The 20366-nt window shown below is 38.9% G+C and overlaps 1 protein-coding gene across 4 annotated transcripts in view; it reads left to right on the forward strand.

The window, feature by feature from the left end:
* Positions 1-20366, forward strand: part of scai (suppressor of cancer cell invasion) — a 171117-nt gene that overhangs the window by 95672 nt on the left and 55079 nt on the right. For 3 of the 4 annotated variants that reach the window (XM_077542791.1, XM_077542793.1, XM_077542794.1), the window contains 2 exons: positions 4535-4687; positions 18852-18953. In XM_077542791.1, coding sequence (XP_077398917.1) covers positions 4535-4687; positions 18852-18953 — 255 coding nt within the window. The remainder of the gene's footprint in view (positions 1-4534; positions 4688-18851; positions 18954-20366) is intronic. The other variant, XM_077542792.1, reaches the window with a different exon arrangement.

A 20366-nucleotide genomic window follows, 5' to 3' on the forward strand; every position in this document is an offset into this window, starting at 1 on the left:
TTAAATCAGTTAATTTAGATGAGATTTTTATGCCTAAGTATTTTAAATTACCTATAGGAAGGGAGTAGTGTGGGTCCTGGCTTGCAGGGTCCCATGATTTTTTCTGTAATAGGTACTAGTGTTGATTTTGTCCAGTTAATAGAATAATCTGATAAATGTGAGAATTTAGTTATTAAGTTAAATACTTCCCCTACGAGATAGCAGGTTCTTCTATTTTTTTTTTTTTTTTGAGGTAGCAGGTTCTAAATAAAGTAAAATTTAATCGGCATATAGATTAATTTTGTGTTCTGTTACCCCGGAGTGAATTCCTTGAATCCTTCTATCCTGGCGTATAGCCAATGCAAGCGGCTCAATAAATATTGCAAATAATAAAGGGGACAGAGGGCATCCCTTTCTTGTGCCCCTCTGTAGAGTAAAACTCTGACATATAATCCCATTAGTAGTAACTGCAGCTTTAGGAGAATCATATAATAATGGCACCCAGTGAATAAATGACTCCCCAAAGCAAAATTTATTTAGAACAGCAAAAAGGAAGGACCAGTTAACTTTGTCGAAGGCTTTTTCTGCATCCAATAATATAATAACTGCCTTTTTATCATGCCGCTGTGACATAGTAATAAGGTTAAAGAGCCTCCTAATATTGTTGGTAGAATCACGACCTTTAATGAAGAACGATTGATTGCTATGTATAATTGTTGAGATGAATGTTTCTAGTCTAGATGCGAAAGCCTTAGCGATAATTTTAATGTCAGTGTTGATTAGTGATATCGGACGGTAACTTGACGGAATAGTGGGGTCTTTTTCTGGCTTTGGTAAAAGTTTAATTGCTGCTGTGTTCATGTGTGGATGTATGTGACCATTAGTTATAATTTCTGTTACTACTCTGAAGAATAATGGCGCAAGCATTGACTAAAAGTGTTTAAAAAAATATGGCTGTAAGGAAAAAATCAATTCTTAAAAATGACCGGTGCACCGCGGGAAAAAAAAGGTAAATTCCTTCTTAGTTGGATTTTTAAGTCTCCAACTGTCAACGAGGCCAAAATCATCCATATATTCTCCTATTACTTTGGCGTATTGTAATCGCCATGTACGTGTTGTAGTATTAGAACAATCTATTAATAGATTCAAGACTGTATTAAAGTCTCCGCCAATAATAATAGTAGAGTTTGCTGCTAAATCTGAGCTGAGAGAAAAAACATGGAAAAAGGCTGGATCATCATTATTAGGGGCATATAAATTACCAAATGTATATACTTTATTAAATACAGTCACCTGAATAATAATGTATCGGCCCTCTAGGTCTGTTACTGTATTATTTAGAATAAAGAATAAATTCTTATGTATGAGTATACAGACTCCTCTTTGTTTACTGCTATAAGAGGCAGAGTACACTTGACTGAAATTCCTATAAATAATCAATAAATAACTTTTCTTTTGATTTTTGTTGGTGTTTTTTTTTTTTTAGGAGACGAATATCTGCTTTTAATTTTAAGAGATGGTCTAAAAAATGTATTATTTTTGCCTGTGAGCGAGCGCCACACGCATTCCAGGAAACCAGAACTAATTTATGCATACAGACAATATAAACTCAGTTCTGTGTGTATATCTGTGTAAGCTGCTTGTTAATATTGGCATGTTATAGGATGGAATCAGAGTAGTTAGGTGTTTTATGTTATTTGTGTGAATGGAGAGGTGACAGTACCTTTCGCCGCTCATTAATCTCTCTCGGGAATTGGTCGTTCATCCCGAAAGAGGTCCCTTTTGTGCTCCTGTCCTTTACTTTTAACATTCTTTCTGTTTAAAATGCTCAAACTTAGCGATAATAGGACCGGGGCTTGTTGCCCCTACGAGCCGATGTACACGGTGAAAAGAGATATTTACCGTCTCCTGAGGAATTTTTAACGATATTGTCATATATATTTTTTATCTCGGCCTCTGGATTGTCTGATATGCCTGAGAAAATTTAATTCTCCCGCATGCTACGGGATTGGACATCCAGAACCGTTTCTTTTAGTGTTTTATTTTACTTTTTGATCGACTCCAACTAAGCTGAAACAGCCGCGAGTGAAGAGCGTAACTCGGCATTATCTCGTTGGAGGTCACTTACCTGTTGGCCGACGAATTCCAAACTCACCTTTAATTCCTTGAGGTCCTCGCGGAAAAGGAAGAGGAGATCTAGTTTTTTGTTTATGGAGTCCAGCATACTGACCGAGACGACCGTAGTATTTTTTTCTCTTCTTGGAAGATTTCTCGTAGGTAGGTACCTCTACCACGCAGCTGTAAAAGTATCCGTTGATGAAACCTTCGAAGTCCTCCACGCTGGGTGGTATTCCAAATATGCCATATAAAAGAGAGAAGAGAAAAGCCAATGATGGTTAAATTCGGATTTGGTGTAGCAAAATAGAGCTCGTTCTATCTTAGCAGCAGGGCGCCACCATATTGGGTATTCCCGGTCTTGCTGCAGTCACAGCATCTCGCGGCCCTCAATTTTTCGTGAAAATCTGTTGCCATGGCAACACATTGGAAGCGAATCTTGAGGTGAATTGGTGACTGTAAGATGTCATTTGATGTGGTCTACTCGATCCTGCTGAACCAAGGACTCTCTCTAACTTAAAACAGCTTCTGAGTATTGTGGCAGAGTAGATTGTTGTGTACTTTATACATTATTTGTGCTAAGTCGTAAAATGTCATTGTATTTGATTTAATAAACAGAGAATGAGTTGGTTCTGTATATTTTAATCGATTTATAATTCTTATGGCTCTTTTTTGAAGTTTGAAAACAGGATCGGTATTTGTTTTATATGTTTTTCCCCAGATTTCCACACAATAGGTCAGATATGATAATAATAATGAACAATATAATATGTATAATGATTTCTTATTTAGGACATCCTTAGTTTTAAAGAGTATCCCTATAATTTTTTACATTTTCCTTTTGACGTTATCTATGTGAGACTTCTAACATAATTTTTCATCAATAACTACTCAAAGAAATTTATTTTCATACACTCTTTTTATTTCAATTGAATTACCATAATTTTGACCTGTGTGGATTGTCTAGTACCAAAACTATAAACTTTGTAGTATTTAAGTATTTTTAGTGATAATTTGTTCATATCAAACCAAATTTTTTTATGTGTTTAGTTCATTCTCCACACTAGTCAGAAGCTGCTTCAGGTTCTCTCCTGAACAGTAGAGAGTTGTGTCATCCGCTAGCAAGACACTTTTGAATATTTTTGAGATATCATTTATATGCAATATAAATAATTTGGATAAATAATTTGGGGCCTAGCACAGACCCTTGGGGGACTACATGAGTATTCTTCAGTGTTTTGATTGTATATTGTTAAACTAAGTCCTGATATCTATTATCCAAATAACTTTTCATCCATTTATATGCCAAACCTCTTATGCCATATCTTTCTAATTTATTCATTAGTATAGAATGATCTATAGAATGAAATGCTTTTTTTTTTTAATCTATAAAAATTCCAACAGTAAATTTTGTATTATCTATGTTAGTAGATATTGCTTCTACGAGTTCCATGACTGCCATTGAGGTGGTCCGTTTTTCTCTAAAACCATATTGATTTTCACTTAAAAGCTCATGTTTTTCAATAAAATTGAAGTGAAGTGATATTAGTCTATAATTAGTGAATACATGTCTTTCTCCATTTTTATGAATAGGAATAACTTTTGCTATTTTTATTTTTGATGGAAATATACCGACTTTAAACAACAAATTACATATATACTGTATGTGAAAGGTTGCACAACATATTCTATAATACTTTTTACTAATGTCATATCAATGTTGAAGCAGTCAGGGGACTTTTTATTTTTTAATTTTTTAACATTTAATACTTTTGTATCATTAACAGCATTAAGCCACATAGTGGATGCATTTTTTTTGATGTGCTTATCTATTTTATGTTTGTTTCTTGGCTCAGGGATTTCTTTTGCCAAATTACTGCCAACATTAACAAAATACTCATTAAAATCATTAGCTATGTTTTACAATAACAATATTTTTATCTTTTATCAAATATTCTGGACAGTCTTTTTTTATAGCTATTTTTAATTACATGATTTAGTATTTTCCATATTTCTCATGTGTTGCTTTTATTCTGTTCTAGCAATGCATGGTAATAATCTTTCTTACTTGTTCGTATAATATTCAACAGTTTATTTTTGTAGGTCTTGTACTTTATTTCAGCTTCCATAGATCTCAATTAAATAAATCTTTTGTATAAAATGTTTTTCTTTTTACATGCAATCTCTATCCCCTTGGTAATCCATGCCTTATTTAGACCTTTACATTTCCTTGTGACTTTTATTAATGGACAATGTTTATTGTATAGAGAAATAATGGTAGACTGAAATGCACTGTATGCGATATTGGGATCATCATTTGAATAGACCTCAGACCAATTATGTTTTTCTAAATCCAACTTAAAGGCAGCCATGTAAACTGATCTATTTTTTGGATGATCTCCTTGCTGACTACTTGTTTTTTTCTTTATTTGTAAAACAGGCAGACCCAGTGGTACTACTTGATGACAACAGTTCTGTCACTGTCATCAGCTATCGTCTTCAAGATGGATGTGTGCCTCCGTTGGAACAAGGCATGGTGGTTGGGCAGCTCGTCCTTACAGATGCACTAATCATTGGCAACTCTAACAGCCAGGTTTAATCCTAATTCCATTTATGATTTTGTTACATTTCAGTGGTACTTTGATATACAACTGCCCTAATTTACGGGTATAGAATTGGGAGCCAAAACTTGGTTTAATTTTTATTGATGTACCGTATTTTCACAACCATAAGTATTAAAAGGCGCAGTCTTACCTGTGCTATTTCTGTATTTAACACACACATAAGGTATTATTGGGCGCAGGCAGGGTAAAACATACGCTATCTTACCATACGATAGAATGCTTTTATACTAACAGATACCTAGCATATGTTTTTAAAAAGGCAGCGGGAGCAAAACTGAGTTCGGTTGTACTTTATTGAAGTATTTAACAATGTACTCACGTTACTTTTGATCAATTCTCATCGACAAATCCGTCAAAGTCCTCATCTTCTGTATCCGAAATGAACAGCTGGGCAAGTTCTCCATAAAACACCGTGCGGTGTTGTGCAAAAGAACTTCCCTCCGTCAAAAATGGTATCCTCTGGTACAACACATGTTTTACAAAAAACACATGAAGAACACACGTGTGTTTTTTAGTTTTAGAAACGAGTTTTTGTATCAAGAAAAAAGTATTTATTGCAGAGAAACAAAAGCAAACGCCAGCTCACATTCTGCAGTGGTCGCAAGGTGTGTTCAATGACCAGTAGACTCAGTAGCAAATATATATATATATATATATATATTTGGTAATTTGACCTGTAGCCTGTTGTGCTATCATTGTGAGAGGCACCTGGCTGCATAGCTCCACTGAAAGGTCGCTTCTGGGGCAGGCTCTCCTGTCCTTAACTGTGAGGTGTGAGGACGGGAAGTAACGCATCCAGTCTGACAGGTGGCGGCAACCCACAGTAATGTTATTTACTAATTACTAATTACATTTGAAGAAGAAAAACTTCGCTCGTACTTGAAAGAAGACGATGAAGAGAAACAAGGAGAAGACAACAAAAACGACAACAACGATGACTGACATTTAGTGGTTTTCTGTGTTTAACGGTGAGTTGCTGATTTTTTGTTATGCACAGAAACTGTTAATGCATGGTTTCTTTTGTTGGTCGCCAGTATAACTGCTGCAAACTCGTATAGAATAACCTATTTGGCGAGATTGTCGACTACACTCAACTAAGTGCGATTATGGCGACAAATAACCAGGGACTCTCTTGCTTAATATTCTTGGTGACCTTTTGTCAGAGGCTACTAGCAAAAAAATCTAGCGACATTTTCTGACGTTATTAGTGACGTTTCTGGTGTTTTGGAGACTGACGTGAAGACACGTGTGGTTCTGCAGTTACTATTTTCAGAGCAATTGTGTTGCCTTGAGTTGAGTCTCTCGCTAGTTTCAAGGGGCTGGTCGGTCTAGCCTAGCACTCCTAGCTGTAGTCAGCAGTAGATAGGAGACTTTATTGTGTTATCTTTATTATAATAGAAAATATGGCTTTCTTATCTAGCTCTGTAGGTAAGTAAGTACTTAAAAAAACATACAGAACCAAAAGGGTTAATGATGTAATTATTGCATTAGGTCACTTTTAACCCCTTATCGAAAAAAAACTGATGATGTATGTTTTATAAATTAATTAGAAAAAAAGTTAATGTACTGTAATTGAAACACGTAACTCAAAATTGTTTTTGTTTTTTTTCCAGATGCACCATTCAATTTTCCCCTCCGTTGGAAAGCCTACAACAGAACACTGCACAGGATGCTACCGTTTGTTTCACTGCCGTCGAGGCTTCAACAGCATTTAGACGTCCATGTGAAAACTGCCATTACATTTGAAGGTAATACATTTAAGATTAAATACGCACACAATTTTGGCTTTTCTTTATTTTTATCATTTTTATAATTCATAATCTAAACATTTTCTTGGCTTGCTTTTACATAAGATCTGCCGCAGCAATTTGAATTGCAAAGATTGGTGACATTTTCATTGTCCTATTTGTGACAAGAAATCACAGCTCAATCACAGGTATGAAACATTGTTTTTGGACTGTACTTTTCCTCTTTATAATATATGGACATTTGCTGACCTTTGAAATCCACAGGAGAAGTCCATTTTTGTGGCTGACCTCTATGCTGTAGCAACAATTCGACCACCAGCATCATGTAACCCACTTGCAAGCTTACCTGTATGTGCAACATGCCCTACTGATTTTATTCAAATTATAGTTCTTGTGTATTTTAACAGTTTGCTTTTGAATTTTGTTGTTGTTAGAATGATGCTTCAATCAGAGATGCCATTGTCATTCCTGTGTGGAAACCTGGACATTTCCTGTTCTGTAAGTGATGGTTACTGTAACATGAGGAAAATTTGTATCAAATGCAAAAGTGTTTCAGATAATGGATGGATGGATGGTTGTTAACAAAGTATATTTGTTATCTATTTGAGAGTATTGTGGTTGGGTTGTCTTGTTTTGTCTTGTCTTGTCACGTGATGTCACACAGTGTCAACTTCAAATGTCACTAACCGCAATTGTAGGTTTTGAAACCAAGACAGCGAGAAATAGCCTTTCTCGATTCCAAATGTGCCCAAGCACAATTTGGACTTGGTGATCAAGAGATGTGGGAACTGGAAACTGCTGAGGTCACTAACAAAAAACGTTTTTTTGTGCTTTTGGGAATTCTACTATTGGGTTTTAACTTGATAATTTCTGATCTGTGTGATATCCTTTATATAGTGCAACATAAATGTATGAAATCATAGTTACCAATTGTACATTAGAGTTTTACTGATGTAACATGATGAGCCAGACCTACCAACATTACATTAATTTATACCAGCAATTGAGCATGGCAACAGGCACCATGAAAAGCCTGTTAAATGTGTGTGGAGAGTGTGACTGCATTGAGTGAAATGCATGGATGGTGTGTCACGAATTGAAGCCAGTAGTGCCTGTTCTGCATGAAACGTTAACCTCATAAGCAAGATTGATAATTGTGATTCACTCAAGGGAGTTCTTCATATTATCAATCTGTGACTTCACTCGGCAGATCCGTTGGGGAAAGGATGAATTTGCTGTACAATATTTTGAGCTGATTGGACCAATCAAGACAATGGATAAAAATGTCATCTTCTGTCTCATCTTAGGGGGGAGGTGAAAGCATGAACATTTTTACCAGATAAAAATGCACAAAGCACCTTTCACTTTTCAAATTCAACAAGGAAACTGAGTAATTCTGCAAGAACAGAATTACTTGCAGCGTCCATTCGCCTGTTAGGTTTGTTTGTTTCCCCACTGCCATTGGCCCTTAATGGTTTCGTCCCGCCCTTAAAAACGCCTAATTGGTCCGACCTAAAAAAGGTCGGCTGCCAACGTATCAGCGTTAGCGGTACAAGATGTATTCTCCGGAGTCTGTGAAATCACAAATAGAATCCAGCTTGCTGGCATGGTTAATGAAACGACCCCGTATTGACCATTTTACAGTTTTTCTCCATAGGTTTGGCACATTTCTGGAAACTAGAATGACATTTTCAAAATACCATGGACAAATCCCAAAACCACCTTACAATTAGTGTTAACTGAATGGCATTCTTTATTGCTTTTATCAAATTGCCAATGTCTTAGTATATGTCTCAATTGCCTCAGTGGATCAGTGCAAAGTGTACATTTAGCCTACAGTTAGCACAATGTGCCCACATTTAGCACATTTTCCAAATGAATACATCTTGCTGACCGAACTTGATTAGTGGTTGTCCTCTCCAAAACATGTCAGCGGGATTTCAGTGTGTAGGTCTGAATATGCAAAATCTTCTGTTCAATATTGTCAAAATTAGTCAAGCACATCACAGGGTAGAGGTTGGTTGAGACATTCACACAGTCCCCCTTGCATTTCAAGGGAAAATAAATATCCGCTGCGACATGGATGAAAACCTTTGTCCAAACAGAGAGCATTTTATGGATTAGAGAATTAGGACGATGGCCAAGAGAGGGAAGGTGATCATAGTGACTGCACAGAAATTCTACGCGTAAATTTGACTATTTTGAGTGGGACCAAATAGACTCAGTAAGAGTAAGGTAATATTTACACTATTACACAAATAAAGAATTGAAAAAAAATCACTCAAGGGTGGAGGAACGAACTCACGATCTTCAGCTTGGGAGACTGCCACACTACCACCTGAGCTATGCCCCTCCTACTGTTTGCTTATCTCCAAGAGGAGACCAAAAACATCACTTTTGGTCTCTTGGAGTTATGAAGATTCCAGTTGACATGAGGGATATACTAACACACAGCAGGAACTCTGTGGCTCAGGGAGGAGATCGGCTGTCTCCCAAGCTGAAGGTCGTAAGTTTGTTCCTCAACTCTTGAGTGACTTTTATTTCTTTATTTTTAAAATTCTTTATTCTCTCTCTCTTCCAAATGTAAATATTACTCCAAAAACGGAGTCTATTTGGTCCCACGCTAAATAGAGTCAAATTTACTCCACAGAATTTACTGTGTAGTTAGTGTTACAGTAGTTGGTTCTTCATTTACGCCGTGCGCTAGATACAATTTTAGTTATGTTTTAGTTTTTCATGAATATACAGAATTTGGCTTACATTTATTTTGTTGCACCCTAATGTGTAAGTGTAAGTAACTTTGTGTAAATAAAAACAATTGTAATTTCCTTGAGTGTGAGTGGAGTATGTCAAACCGCGAACTTTGAAAACTGCTCTTGTAAAATCCTTTTTTTAAACCCAGTTTTATATACAATTGTATTTTGTTAGCGGCACCCCTGCTGTTGTGACAAAACATCTAATGATTTTCACTTGCAGTGCTCACACAATGCCAAAGGGACGATGCATTGTGGGGACACTGACTACTTGTATGACATAAAATTTTGACACATACTGTAGGTAAGCCGTTTTGGGAGTGATATGAGCTTTTGCAGATGATCCATAGTGTTGTGCAAAATCATCCAGGTTATTTTTGGGCAAAATTACTAAGTGAATGCAGATGAACCAAAGCAATTGAGAAGGATCTTTGCAATTCTGACAGTGGTGACTCTTTGTTTGGGAAATAAACTTGGAATGAAGCATGTGTGCCCAGTTTTGAGATAGATATGTGCTCTTGCTAATGAACTGATTGTGCAAAAATGTAAGTCTGTTTAGCCAAATGAGCTTGCAGTTTTGAAAATGTCATTTCAGTTTCAAGAAATGTGCCAAACCTATGGAGAAAAACTGTAATGATTATTTAGCATTCATGCAATTGTCTTTTCTATTTTAGAAACCCTTCCCAGTCACTGAATCCTGGCAAGTAGATTGAAAAAAAACGAATTACAAATACAGGTAAGAGTAAGAAGTATTTATAATGTATGCATAGTTGAAAAGTTAAAGGGACTGCAACATGAAAAATCTACTTTTTGGAGCTTTTAGCCATGCCAAAAACATGACCAAAGTTTTGTTTTCCTCCATTCGCCCCTGTATGAGAAATTCTAGGTTATTCTGCTCTCCAAGCACCGGCCTCTCCCAACCTGAGAAAACGAGCTGTTGGCACGGTTTGACATCATTGCGTGCGGCCCCACCACCACACCGCCTCTGCGGACTAAACACACGCCCACTTTCTCATAGACCTCCCTCCATGGGATAATGACAAAAGTAGCCTTTATCAATAAACATTCTGTCCAAATGAATTTAAAGCAATCAATTATTCTTCACATATGCATTGCTAAAGTGCAATGAAATTACAATTGGCTTAAAATCCATTGGCTTACACTGGTGTAAACTGCAAGTAAAACATTTGCGCGGCAATGAATTTAATTCAATGGATGGTGAAGTGGATAGTGCGCTCGCCGCATAAGCAATAGAACGCGGGTTTGCCATCCACTGTGGTGCTTTTTTTTTCTCTCCTTCTCTCCTCTTGCCTCTCTGCTCCCATCCTCTTCCACGATTTCTTGCGGCAAGGACCCTTTTTTTTTGCATGTTTTGTGGGGCATTGTGCGAAGCATGAGCATGAGCATGAGCCGACGTCATGAGAGGGGCGCGGCACAGCCACTGAACCCAGCGTTTGACTTCTGGGTAAGAAAAATAGCCACCGAAATAACTCATATTTCATGAAAAATGACATCGTGATTGTGTCCATGGTAAGATTTCGGCACTATATGCCTATAGTTAACTGTGGAAGGGTTTAAAATACCATGGTGTAGTCCCTTTAAATACTGTTTAAAAACCACCAACAACAACAAAACCGACCCAGCTTCTTCTCTCCCTCTCTCTCTGTCTCTGTCTCTCTGTATCTGTATCTGTCTCTGTCTCTGTCTGTCTCTATCCCACCCTCACCCCCACCCTTTCTATAGGACTCGGTTGAAGTGCGTGTTCTGCATGATTGCAGAAATGCAGCAATGTGGGTTTAGGCCAATCACAAACTCTTCTCTGCCAGAGTGGACCTGCTCAAAGTTCTGTGCTTGGGGAGGAGGAACAGGCTGAGGCCACTGAGCAATATAAAAGACGGAACAACACATAGAGGAGCAAGAAAAAGAAGAAATCCTGGCGGTTTTCAAATCAAGTTCCACAACATTCAGGACCTGTTGATCTTTTGTGAGACTATAGTTGATGAAAGTAAATATTTGGTATATTGGTAAAGATTAATAAATAAAAGTAAGTCTTTGATTATGTTGTTTTCTTATTGAACCTTAATTCATCGATGTCAAGAGTGTAGGTAGTAGTGGTTTTATTTACTTTGTACTTAGGTGTTCCAGTCGCACAATGCTTGGCATAGACATAAAACAAAAAAATGAAATGTATGGCAGTAAAAATAAAATTACAATATAATACAATATATTTTTTTAATATGTAGGAAAAAAGTGTTGCGATACAGTCAAAATTAAAAATTGTGTCAGCAATGACAGCATAGGAACTACATTAGCACAACAATTCCATTGCTAGTCCCTGTACAATTTTTATCTTGTCATGAAAATAAGTGAAAAGTATGGCAGGTAAGAATTAAAAATACAAAACAATTAGAGTTTTTCTTTTTTTGTATTTAGGAAAAGAGCTCACATTATTACATGAAGGCGATCACGTTTTAACAATTACGTTAAATCATGAAACTTGACATGTAAAAATGTGAAAATTATCAGTTAAAAATGTGAATCTTATGTAAAAACGTGAACATTATCATGTAAAAATTTGAAAATTATCCATTAAAAAACGTGAAACTATGTCAAAACAGGAAACGTAACTAAATGTTAGTAATGTAAAGTGTCCCGCGCTTAGTAAATTTTAGAAGTGCGAAAAAGTTGGTCGCGCGGAGTACGAGTCAAAGTTACAGTAAGTGATAGTGAAGTGGCAGCAAATAGTATAGAAACTGCATTAGCACGAAAACCAGAAGTTCCTACGCGATTTTATTTTGGAATGAGCACCGTGCATTTCCTGCCCTGACAGTGCAGGTGTCCCGACAGTTGAGCCAACACAGTGGTGGTCTGCATCTAGGCACTCTTGATTATTGTGGACATCGCTGACAACAAGTGAATCAGAAGCGCTAATGTTACTCTTAGCTGGCTGCTCTTCACTTGCAAGATTAATTTATCGTCCTGTCATCATCAGCAGAGGTGTGGACTCAAGTCATGTGACTGAATTTGATGACTTAAGACTTGACAAAATGTTAAAAGACTTGAAACTTGACCTGGACTTGACCAACAATGACTTGTGACTTCACTCGGATTTGAGCCCTTTTGACTTGAAAAGACTTGCTTCTTCCACCAAAACAAAAAGATTACAATGTATGTTGAGTAAGTTTCTCTCGGTGTGTGCGCAAGTTGGGCTGACACAGTGCCGTCATTCAGACATGTCAGGGGGCCACAAAGGCGCAAACACACCCCGCCTACGCTAAGGCAAACTTCAAAATAAAGCTGACCAAATAATACATTGACACCAATACAACAGCCTTGGTGGATTTTAATTTGAAGTCTGCTTGACTACTTCCCTTTGACATTTTGGCTTGTATTATCGACGTTTTTATTGAAATTACTTATTTTCTACCACCATTATCGTAATAAGTATATTAAATAGCGAATTTAGGACCTGAAAAAAAACGCAAGGTAATTATGCCGTCATTGCACAGTACAAGTCTCCGGCGTCCGTGGCTAGTAGCTAACTGTTCGTGTTAGCGTCGGGTGCCTGGCTAGCAACAGTAGTTTGACAGCTGTTGCTTGGGTCGCTTGCTTTTTCTATTGTGGACCTATGCTACTTTATAATCCACTCTCCCTGTTTAAACGACTGTGCCTTAAATTTGTTAGGGTTCGAAGGCATGGGATGAGAACCCAAGTGCATACACGGGAGGCAAACAGAGTCCCTTGCGAATCTTTTAATTAGTGGACTGATGTGAGCGGGAGAACCAAGGGGGGACGAGTCCGGCTAGGGAGCAGGTGATCCACAGGCGAGTTAGCTTCGGCAGGCTGGCAAAGATACGGCTTCGGCAGGTGCAAAGAGTGCTGATCAGAATACAGTTCTACTCAAAGGCAGGCAATAAGCTGGATGCAACTGACTGTGACAGTTAGAGTTGATCTGGTGCTAAAGTGAAGTCCAGGGCTGGCTTTTGTAGGCTACTGATTGTAATTTTGTGCACCTGGCTCCTGCTCCAGCTGTGTCTCCTCCACCTCGCCCAGCAGTGTGATGCTCTCACGCACACATACACACAAACAGGGAACAAATGGGCAGGGTTCACGGGAAGGAAGCGGGGGCCCTGACCTTGATCTGCGAAACATAGAATGTTGGATGGACACGCAGAGTGGCGGGCAACTTGAGGTGGATGGCGCACGGATTAATCATTTGCTTGATCTCATATGGGCCAATGAAGCAGGGAGACAGCTTCTTGGACTCAACCTTTAATGGGAGATTCTTAGTGCTCAGCCAAACATTTTGGCCTACTGCGTGAAGAGGTACGGGGGAGCGACGGCGATAGGCATGTGTCCGGGAGCTCTCCGAAGCACGGGGCAGAGCTGTGCGAGCGTGTCTCCATGTGCTGGAGCACCGCCGTATGTGGGACTGGACATATGGGACTGCTATTTCCTTCTCTTGGGAGGGAAGGAGAGGAGGTTGGTACCCCAGAGAGCACTGGAAGGGAGACATGCCCAGGGAGGCGTTAGGCAGCATATTGGGGGCAAATTCAATCTATGTCAATTGGGTACTCCAGGAGGAAGGATTAGCATGTGACATGCAAGCAAGCAAGTGCGGTTTCTAGCTGTTGGTTGGTGCGTTCCGTCTGACCATTGTTTTGCGGATGATAACCGGAAGATAGACTGACAGAAATGTCTAGTGCAGAGCAAAAGGGCTTCCAGACAAGGGATGTGAACTGCAGACCCCGGTCTGAGACTATGTCTAGGGCAGAGGTGGGCATCGAGGGCCGCAGTCCTGCTGGTTTTGCTTGTTGCCCTTCTCCAACACAGCTGATATATGATCAGCTCATCAGCAAGCTCTGCATAAGCCTGATAACGATCCTGTTGATTGGAATCAGCTTGTGTTGGAAGTGAGAAAGCTACAAAACCTGCAGGACTCCGGCCCTCGAGGACCGAGATTGCCCACCTCTGGTCTAGGGGAATGCCATGGAGACGGAAAACATGTTGTATTACCAGGTTAGCGGTTTCTGTGGCTGAAGGGAGTTTGGCTAGAGCAACGAAGTGGGCGGCCTTAGAAAATCTGTCCACTACGGTAAGTATGACTGTATTACCTCTTGACGGAGGAAGGCCAGTGACAAAGTCCAGTGCTATGTGGGACCATGGACGGCTGGGGACTGGTAATGGGCGGAGATAACCGGAACTAGGCCTGGTAAATGTTTTGTTTTGGGCACATACTGTGCATGCGGCGTCAAATGACTGAGTGTCTGTTTTCATAGTCGGCCACCAGAAGCATGGGCACAGGACAGCTAGGGTTCGGTTGAGACCTGAGTGGCAGGGCAGACGGGAAGCGTGGGCCCATCCAAGACCTGGAAGCGGACACAATCAGGGACGAATAGAGTTCTTTGGGACCCACCTCTAGGGTCTGTTTGTCCGCTCTGTGCATTCTTAACCAATGCCTCAATCTCTGACTCCACTGATCCTACGACACAAGCATCTCCGAATCCTCCTTTGTTTTGTGGGTGGAGAACTGGAGGGACAGGGCATCAGGCTTGGTGTTCTTAGGCCCCGGATTATACGACAAAGTGAAATGAAAACTAGCAAAAAAGAGGGCTCACCTAGCTTGTCTTGGATTTAGTCTCTTTGCTGTCTTCAGGTATTCCAGATTTTTGTAGTCCGTCCACACCACAAATGGATGTTTTGCACGCTCCAGGAGATGGCGCCATTCCTCTAGTGCCATTATCACAGCCAGGAGTTCTCTATCACCGATGCTGTAATTGCGCTCTGCTGGGGAGAGTTTACGGGAGAAGAAGGCACATGGATGTACCTTACCGTTCTCAGGTAGCCGTTGGAGAGTACGGCCCCCACTCCCGCCTCAGACTCGTCCACCTCCACAATGAACTGCCTCGACAGATCTGGATGAACAAGGACAGAAGCAGACGTGAGCAGGTTCTTGAGGTTGCTGAATGCAGTGTCAGCCTCCTCTGACAAGCGGAAAGGAACAGCAATGGAGGTGAGGGCTGTGAAGGGGGCTGCAACACGACTATAGTTCTTAATGAATTTCCGAAATCAGCGAATCCGAGGAAATGCTGCAACTGCTTGCGGTCAGTAGGTTTAAGCCACTCTGAGACAGCAGTCACTTTGGCTGGGTCCATGTGTAGCTCACCCTTAGCAATGACGTAGCCGAGGAACGTGGTTTTTGGGGACATGGAATTCACACTTTTCGGCCTTGACAAAAAGCCTGTTCTCCAAGAGCCTTTGGAGCACCAGCCGCACATGGTTGGACAGGGACTGTGAAAAAATCTAAATGTCATCAAGATACACAAACAGATGTTTCTCAGGTTGGTGAAAAATTCTGGTTGGTAACCCGGTGGGTAGTAGGTGATGTCTGGTCGGTGCTGGATATCACTTTTCTTTCTTTTCTTTGATCCTTCCTCGGGCCTCCTGGCAACTTCGTGACTCTAGCGGGATTCTGAAGTATTCGGTTTGCACACACACACATACAAAAAAAAAGAAAAAAGAGAGAGAGCAATGATGATGACATATCGAATCAGTACGATTACCGAATGAACAATACTGAGCTCTCTCAAAAAGAGAGAGAGAAAAAAGAGAGATACACAAACACCAACTTGTCAATCATGTCTCGGAGGACGTCATTAACCAGGGCCTGGAAAACGGTGGGGGCGTTTGTCAACCTGTCAGTCTTGACTCAGGACTTGACTCGGGACTTGAGGGCAAAGACTTGAGACTTACTTCTGACTTGGAAAGCAATGACTTACTCCCACCTCTGATCATCAGTATCAGTCACCTGTAATTTTGGGAAAAATACAAGACTTATGCTTGGGAACAATTCTCACAACTCATGTTCAGTAACTTGTTACTGACAAATCATGTTATTTTTTTTGCTGAAAACACTGTCAGTGAGTGTTTTACGGGGTAACTGGGGTAATGAGGTAACTTCATTGTTTGTATCAACCATTCAGAGTATATTATCTCAGTATCGTGACTTGCAGAAGTTAGGTTTCCATTTCACAGCAATAATGGTTCTGACAACATGACGCAGACCAATCTTTGAGTAGCACTCGGAAAAAATACTTTATGAGAGGAAATTTAAATAGAGAGTCCTCGAGTTACGGCTGAGTTCCGTTCCTACACTGCCAATGTAACCCAAATTTCGTATTTCACCGTTAAAGACGATATTTACATCAAACACTTTGTACAGTAATTTTTAAAAAACTTAGTTGCGTGACCCGGAAGAGCCGGAACCAATATTTCTTGTTTACAGACGAACATTCATTACTGACCGACAGCAGAGCCTGATGGCGAGCCGACCTGCACGATGGACCTCCGTTGCTGGAGGTAACAACAACACAACTTTAAGTAACTTTATAATGGCGTGATTACTTTGAGAAATTAACTTAAAAGAAAGTGTTTTACGGATGAGGCACGGGCGCCGTAAAGTCAAAACGATGTATCTAGAGGACTCCCTGTATTTACATTGTTACTGATGAAATCTATATTTAGAGCTTTTCCTACACTTATTGGTACAACTGTACGCCACACACACTGGCATTTTCGCTGCGGAAGCTGAAAATAACGTGAAAAGTATGCAGCGGAAAAGTCAATGTATTCAACTTACTGTAGGTGTGCTCTAAGCGAGTGGCAAAGCAAGTTGGCCGCCGCCGGCTTCACTTCTCGTTTTGGAATGAGCAGTCCAGGTTATTTTTTTTACGTCTGTGCTGTTAGTCTGCGAATCCATCTAAGAGTGGATCTTTTCATGATCATGATCATGATCTTTTTGAAGATTTGAGCAAGGACAGCGTGGTAGCGTTTTTATTTTCGTAATTCAAGAGCTATGGTTGTACACACACGTTCGGGTCGGCTAGCATCGGGCTAGCATCATGTTTACAGCGGACTGCTTGAATGACGTATGCACGCTTTTTTTGTAAATCACAGAGCTACAGTATATGTGGACTGGAGTAAGCGTGCACTTGATGTGATGAGCGCACGGATTTACATACTAGTGTTAATTTTCATATCAGTCATTTTAAAATGTAGTCTCAGTTTTAATCCAGTTTCAATCATGCGTGTTAGTTTATATCATAGTTAGTCAACCTCATCCCGTTTTTATTTAGTCAATTTTTTGTCGATTATAAATCTAGCATTTTAGTCTTTAGTTTAGTCCAAGAAAACAATTTTATTCGTCTAGTTTTAATCAACAAAAACTGTAAATGTTTTAGTCTAGTTTTAGTCAGGACAATAATTTTACCCCGGTATATTTTTTTGTCAACAGATAATGTTGAACATTTCAGATCTAAAATTATTTTACATAAAATTTTCTCCCATGTTTTGGATGAAAAACAACTTCACACACAATTACAGTATATCAACAAGTGGCTACTATGGCTCCATGCTATGAGCTTGTATATTAGCCAGCATGAGCCATTTTAAACTTATTTAAAGTTGTGTTGTTGTTACCTCCAGTAACGGACGTCCATCAGCCGGTCGGCTCGCCATCAGGTGCCTCACATTTCCGTGTTTAAGCTTGAATTAACTCCGCTCTGCTGTCCGTCAGCAATGAATGTCCATGCGAAAACACGAAATATTGCTTCTTTCGGGTCGCACAAATGTTTGTTTTTTTTAATTACTGTACAAAGTATTTTGATCTAAATATCGACTTTAACGGGGAAATACGACTTAAGTCAAAATCCGGGTTATATCGCCAGCGTAGGAACAGAAGTCCGCCGTAATTTGAGGACTCCCTGTAATTTACTTCTTTTTTTTTTAACCTTTCACCGTGAATCCACCTACTGTCTGTCCCAAATGTTTGTGCATGTTGCACTCGCTAGCTGCAGATTTGAAAGGGGGTGTGGCACATTACAGTGTCGCAGTGACAGATTAGTAAAGACAAGATTTTACAAAATCATATAATTTTCGTCACATTTTTGTTCATGAACTAAAATGTCCATAGATTTTAGTCCAGTTTTTATTAAGTGAAGTACATTTTTGTCTTATCTTTAATAGTCGAAGAAAATGCATACTGATTTAGTCCCAGTTATTGTTTATTAATGAGTGTTTTAGTCTAGTCTAGTTTTAGGTGAAAAATATGTTGACGAAATTACAGTATGTGTGTTTAGTTTTCGTTGACGAAATTAACGCTATTACATACTATATGTAAGTCATTCATTCATTAGAAATTGCATTTGTGTATACATGATGTTTATTTATATGGATGTCTAGGGTACATGCTATGTCATTTTTGTTAATTTTATGTTCATTAGGTATTGTACATAAGAGGGTGTTTTGCTTGGGGAGGTATGGGGCAGATGGGGTTTTGCATTGTATGTTTTTTTGTTGTGTTGAAAACCAATAAATACTGTTACTATAAGTAAATTATTATAATACTGCATTTACTTAAGACAATGAAGAATGCATTTAGCATTTTTAATTTTTCCTAGTAACTGCTGTTCTCCAATATTAATAGTTTTTAGTTTTTTATTCTATTTTATTAATTGCCCATGCCCTTATTTATAGTGGTGTTTTGTCAAAGCTAAATTATGTATTTTTAGAATCATCATCTTTTTGAGCAATCAAACATGACAATATATTTTTTTTCCCCATTCTCTTTTTAGGTGAAGTTCAGTGAATTGACAATAGACATGTTTCGTATGCTTCAAGCATTGGAGAGGGAACCAGCAAATCTTGCTACACAGACATCGAAACAAGGAATTCTAGTGAGTTTTTTCAAATTAAAATAGTTGTGGCATGGCTAGATGGTGATGAAGTTGTGTTTAGCAAGGCTTTTTCTGATCTAGTTTTTTAGCAGATTATTCCATGACATTGATCAGCAGAAAGTCTAAATTAATCACACTTATGCGGAAGATCCATCAATACATCCATTTTCGAGCAGCGGCTCGACTATGAGTCCTTCCCACATGACCGAGCTTCTCACCCTATCTCTAAGGGAGAGCCCAGACACCCTGCGGAGGAAACTCATTCCGGCCGCTTGTATCCAAGATTTTGTTCTCTCGGTCACAAGCCACAGCTCGTGACTATAGTTGAGGGTATAAAAAGGTGTTTTCTTAACAAATTTGTTAAAGAACATTTTGCACAAATAAGTAGGCCCAAGAAAAAAATTGACAACTCGTTAATTCCAGGCCTAGCAGACATGTTACTATCCCTAAAAGTCATGTAGGTCATAGAAAATACTAGATGTAGAAAAAGACTTGGAAGATAAAATTAAACAACTGACGGATGAGTACGCAATAAACCCAAATAACCAAATATGGACTGACTAACAAAATACAGTTAGACGATATGCTAACTAAAAAGACAGAATTTATAATACAACAATTGAGATATAACAACTTTGATTATAATAACAAATCAGGTAAATTTCTTGCAAACCAACTTCAACGCAATCGGGAAAAGTCTCTTATAACGGCTATTAAAGGGACAACTGGTGAATGCACACAATCACCAGAAGAAATTAATCACATTTTTTATAACTATTATCGTAACCTATACTTAGAAACTAACAAGCCTAACCCTGAGCATATTGAGGCATTCCTCAGTAGCTTAAATATACCTCAGTTAACTACTGAATATAAAGACATGTTAGATGCGCCACTTACATAAACGAGTTGTACAGTGCTCTAGATAGTATGCCTAATGGCAAAGCACCTGGCCCGGATGGTTATCCGGCTATATTTTTTAAGCACTTCTGGTTAATGCTTGCTCCACTATTCTTAAGAGTAGTAACAGAAATTAAAACTAAGGGTTACATACGCCCACACATGAATACAGCAGCAATTAAACTTTTATTAAAGCCAGAAAAAGACCCCACCCTTCCATCAAGTTACCGTCCGATTTCACTAATTAACACTGATATTAAAATTATCACTAAGGCTTTCACATCTAGACTAGAAACAGTAATCTCGACAATTATTCATAGCGACCAAACAGGCTTTATTAAAGATCGGCACTCTACTAATAATATTAGGAGACTCTTTAACCTTATTAGCATGTCACAGCGGCATGATAAAAAGGCAGTTATTATATCATTGGATGCAGAAAAAGCTTTCGACAAAGTTAACTGGTCCTTCCTCTTTGCTGTTTTAAATAAATTTGGCTTTGGGAAGTCATTT

Source organism: Vanacampus margaritifer, chromosome 14 (genome assembly GCF_051991255.1).
Source record: "Vanacampus margaritifer isolate UIUO_Vmar chromosome 14, RoL_Vmar_1.0, whole genome shotgun sequence".
Classification (NCBI taxonomy): Eukaryota; Metazoa; Chordata; class Actinopteri; order Syngnathiformes; family Syngnathidae; genus Vanacampus; species Vanacampus margaritifer.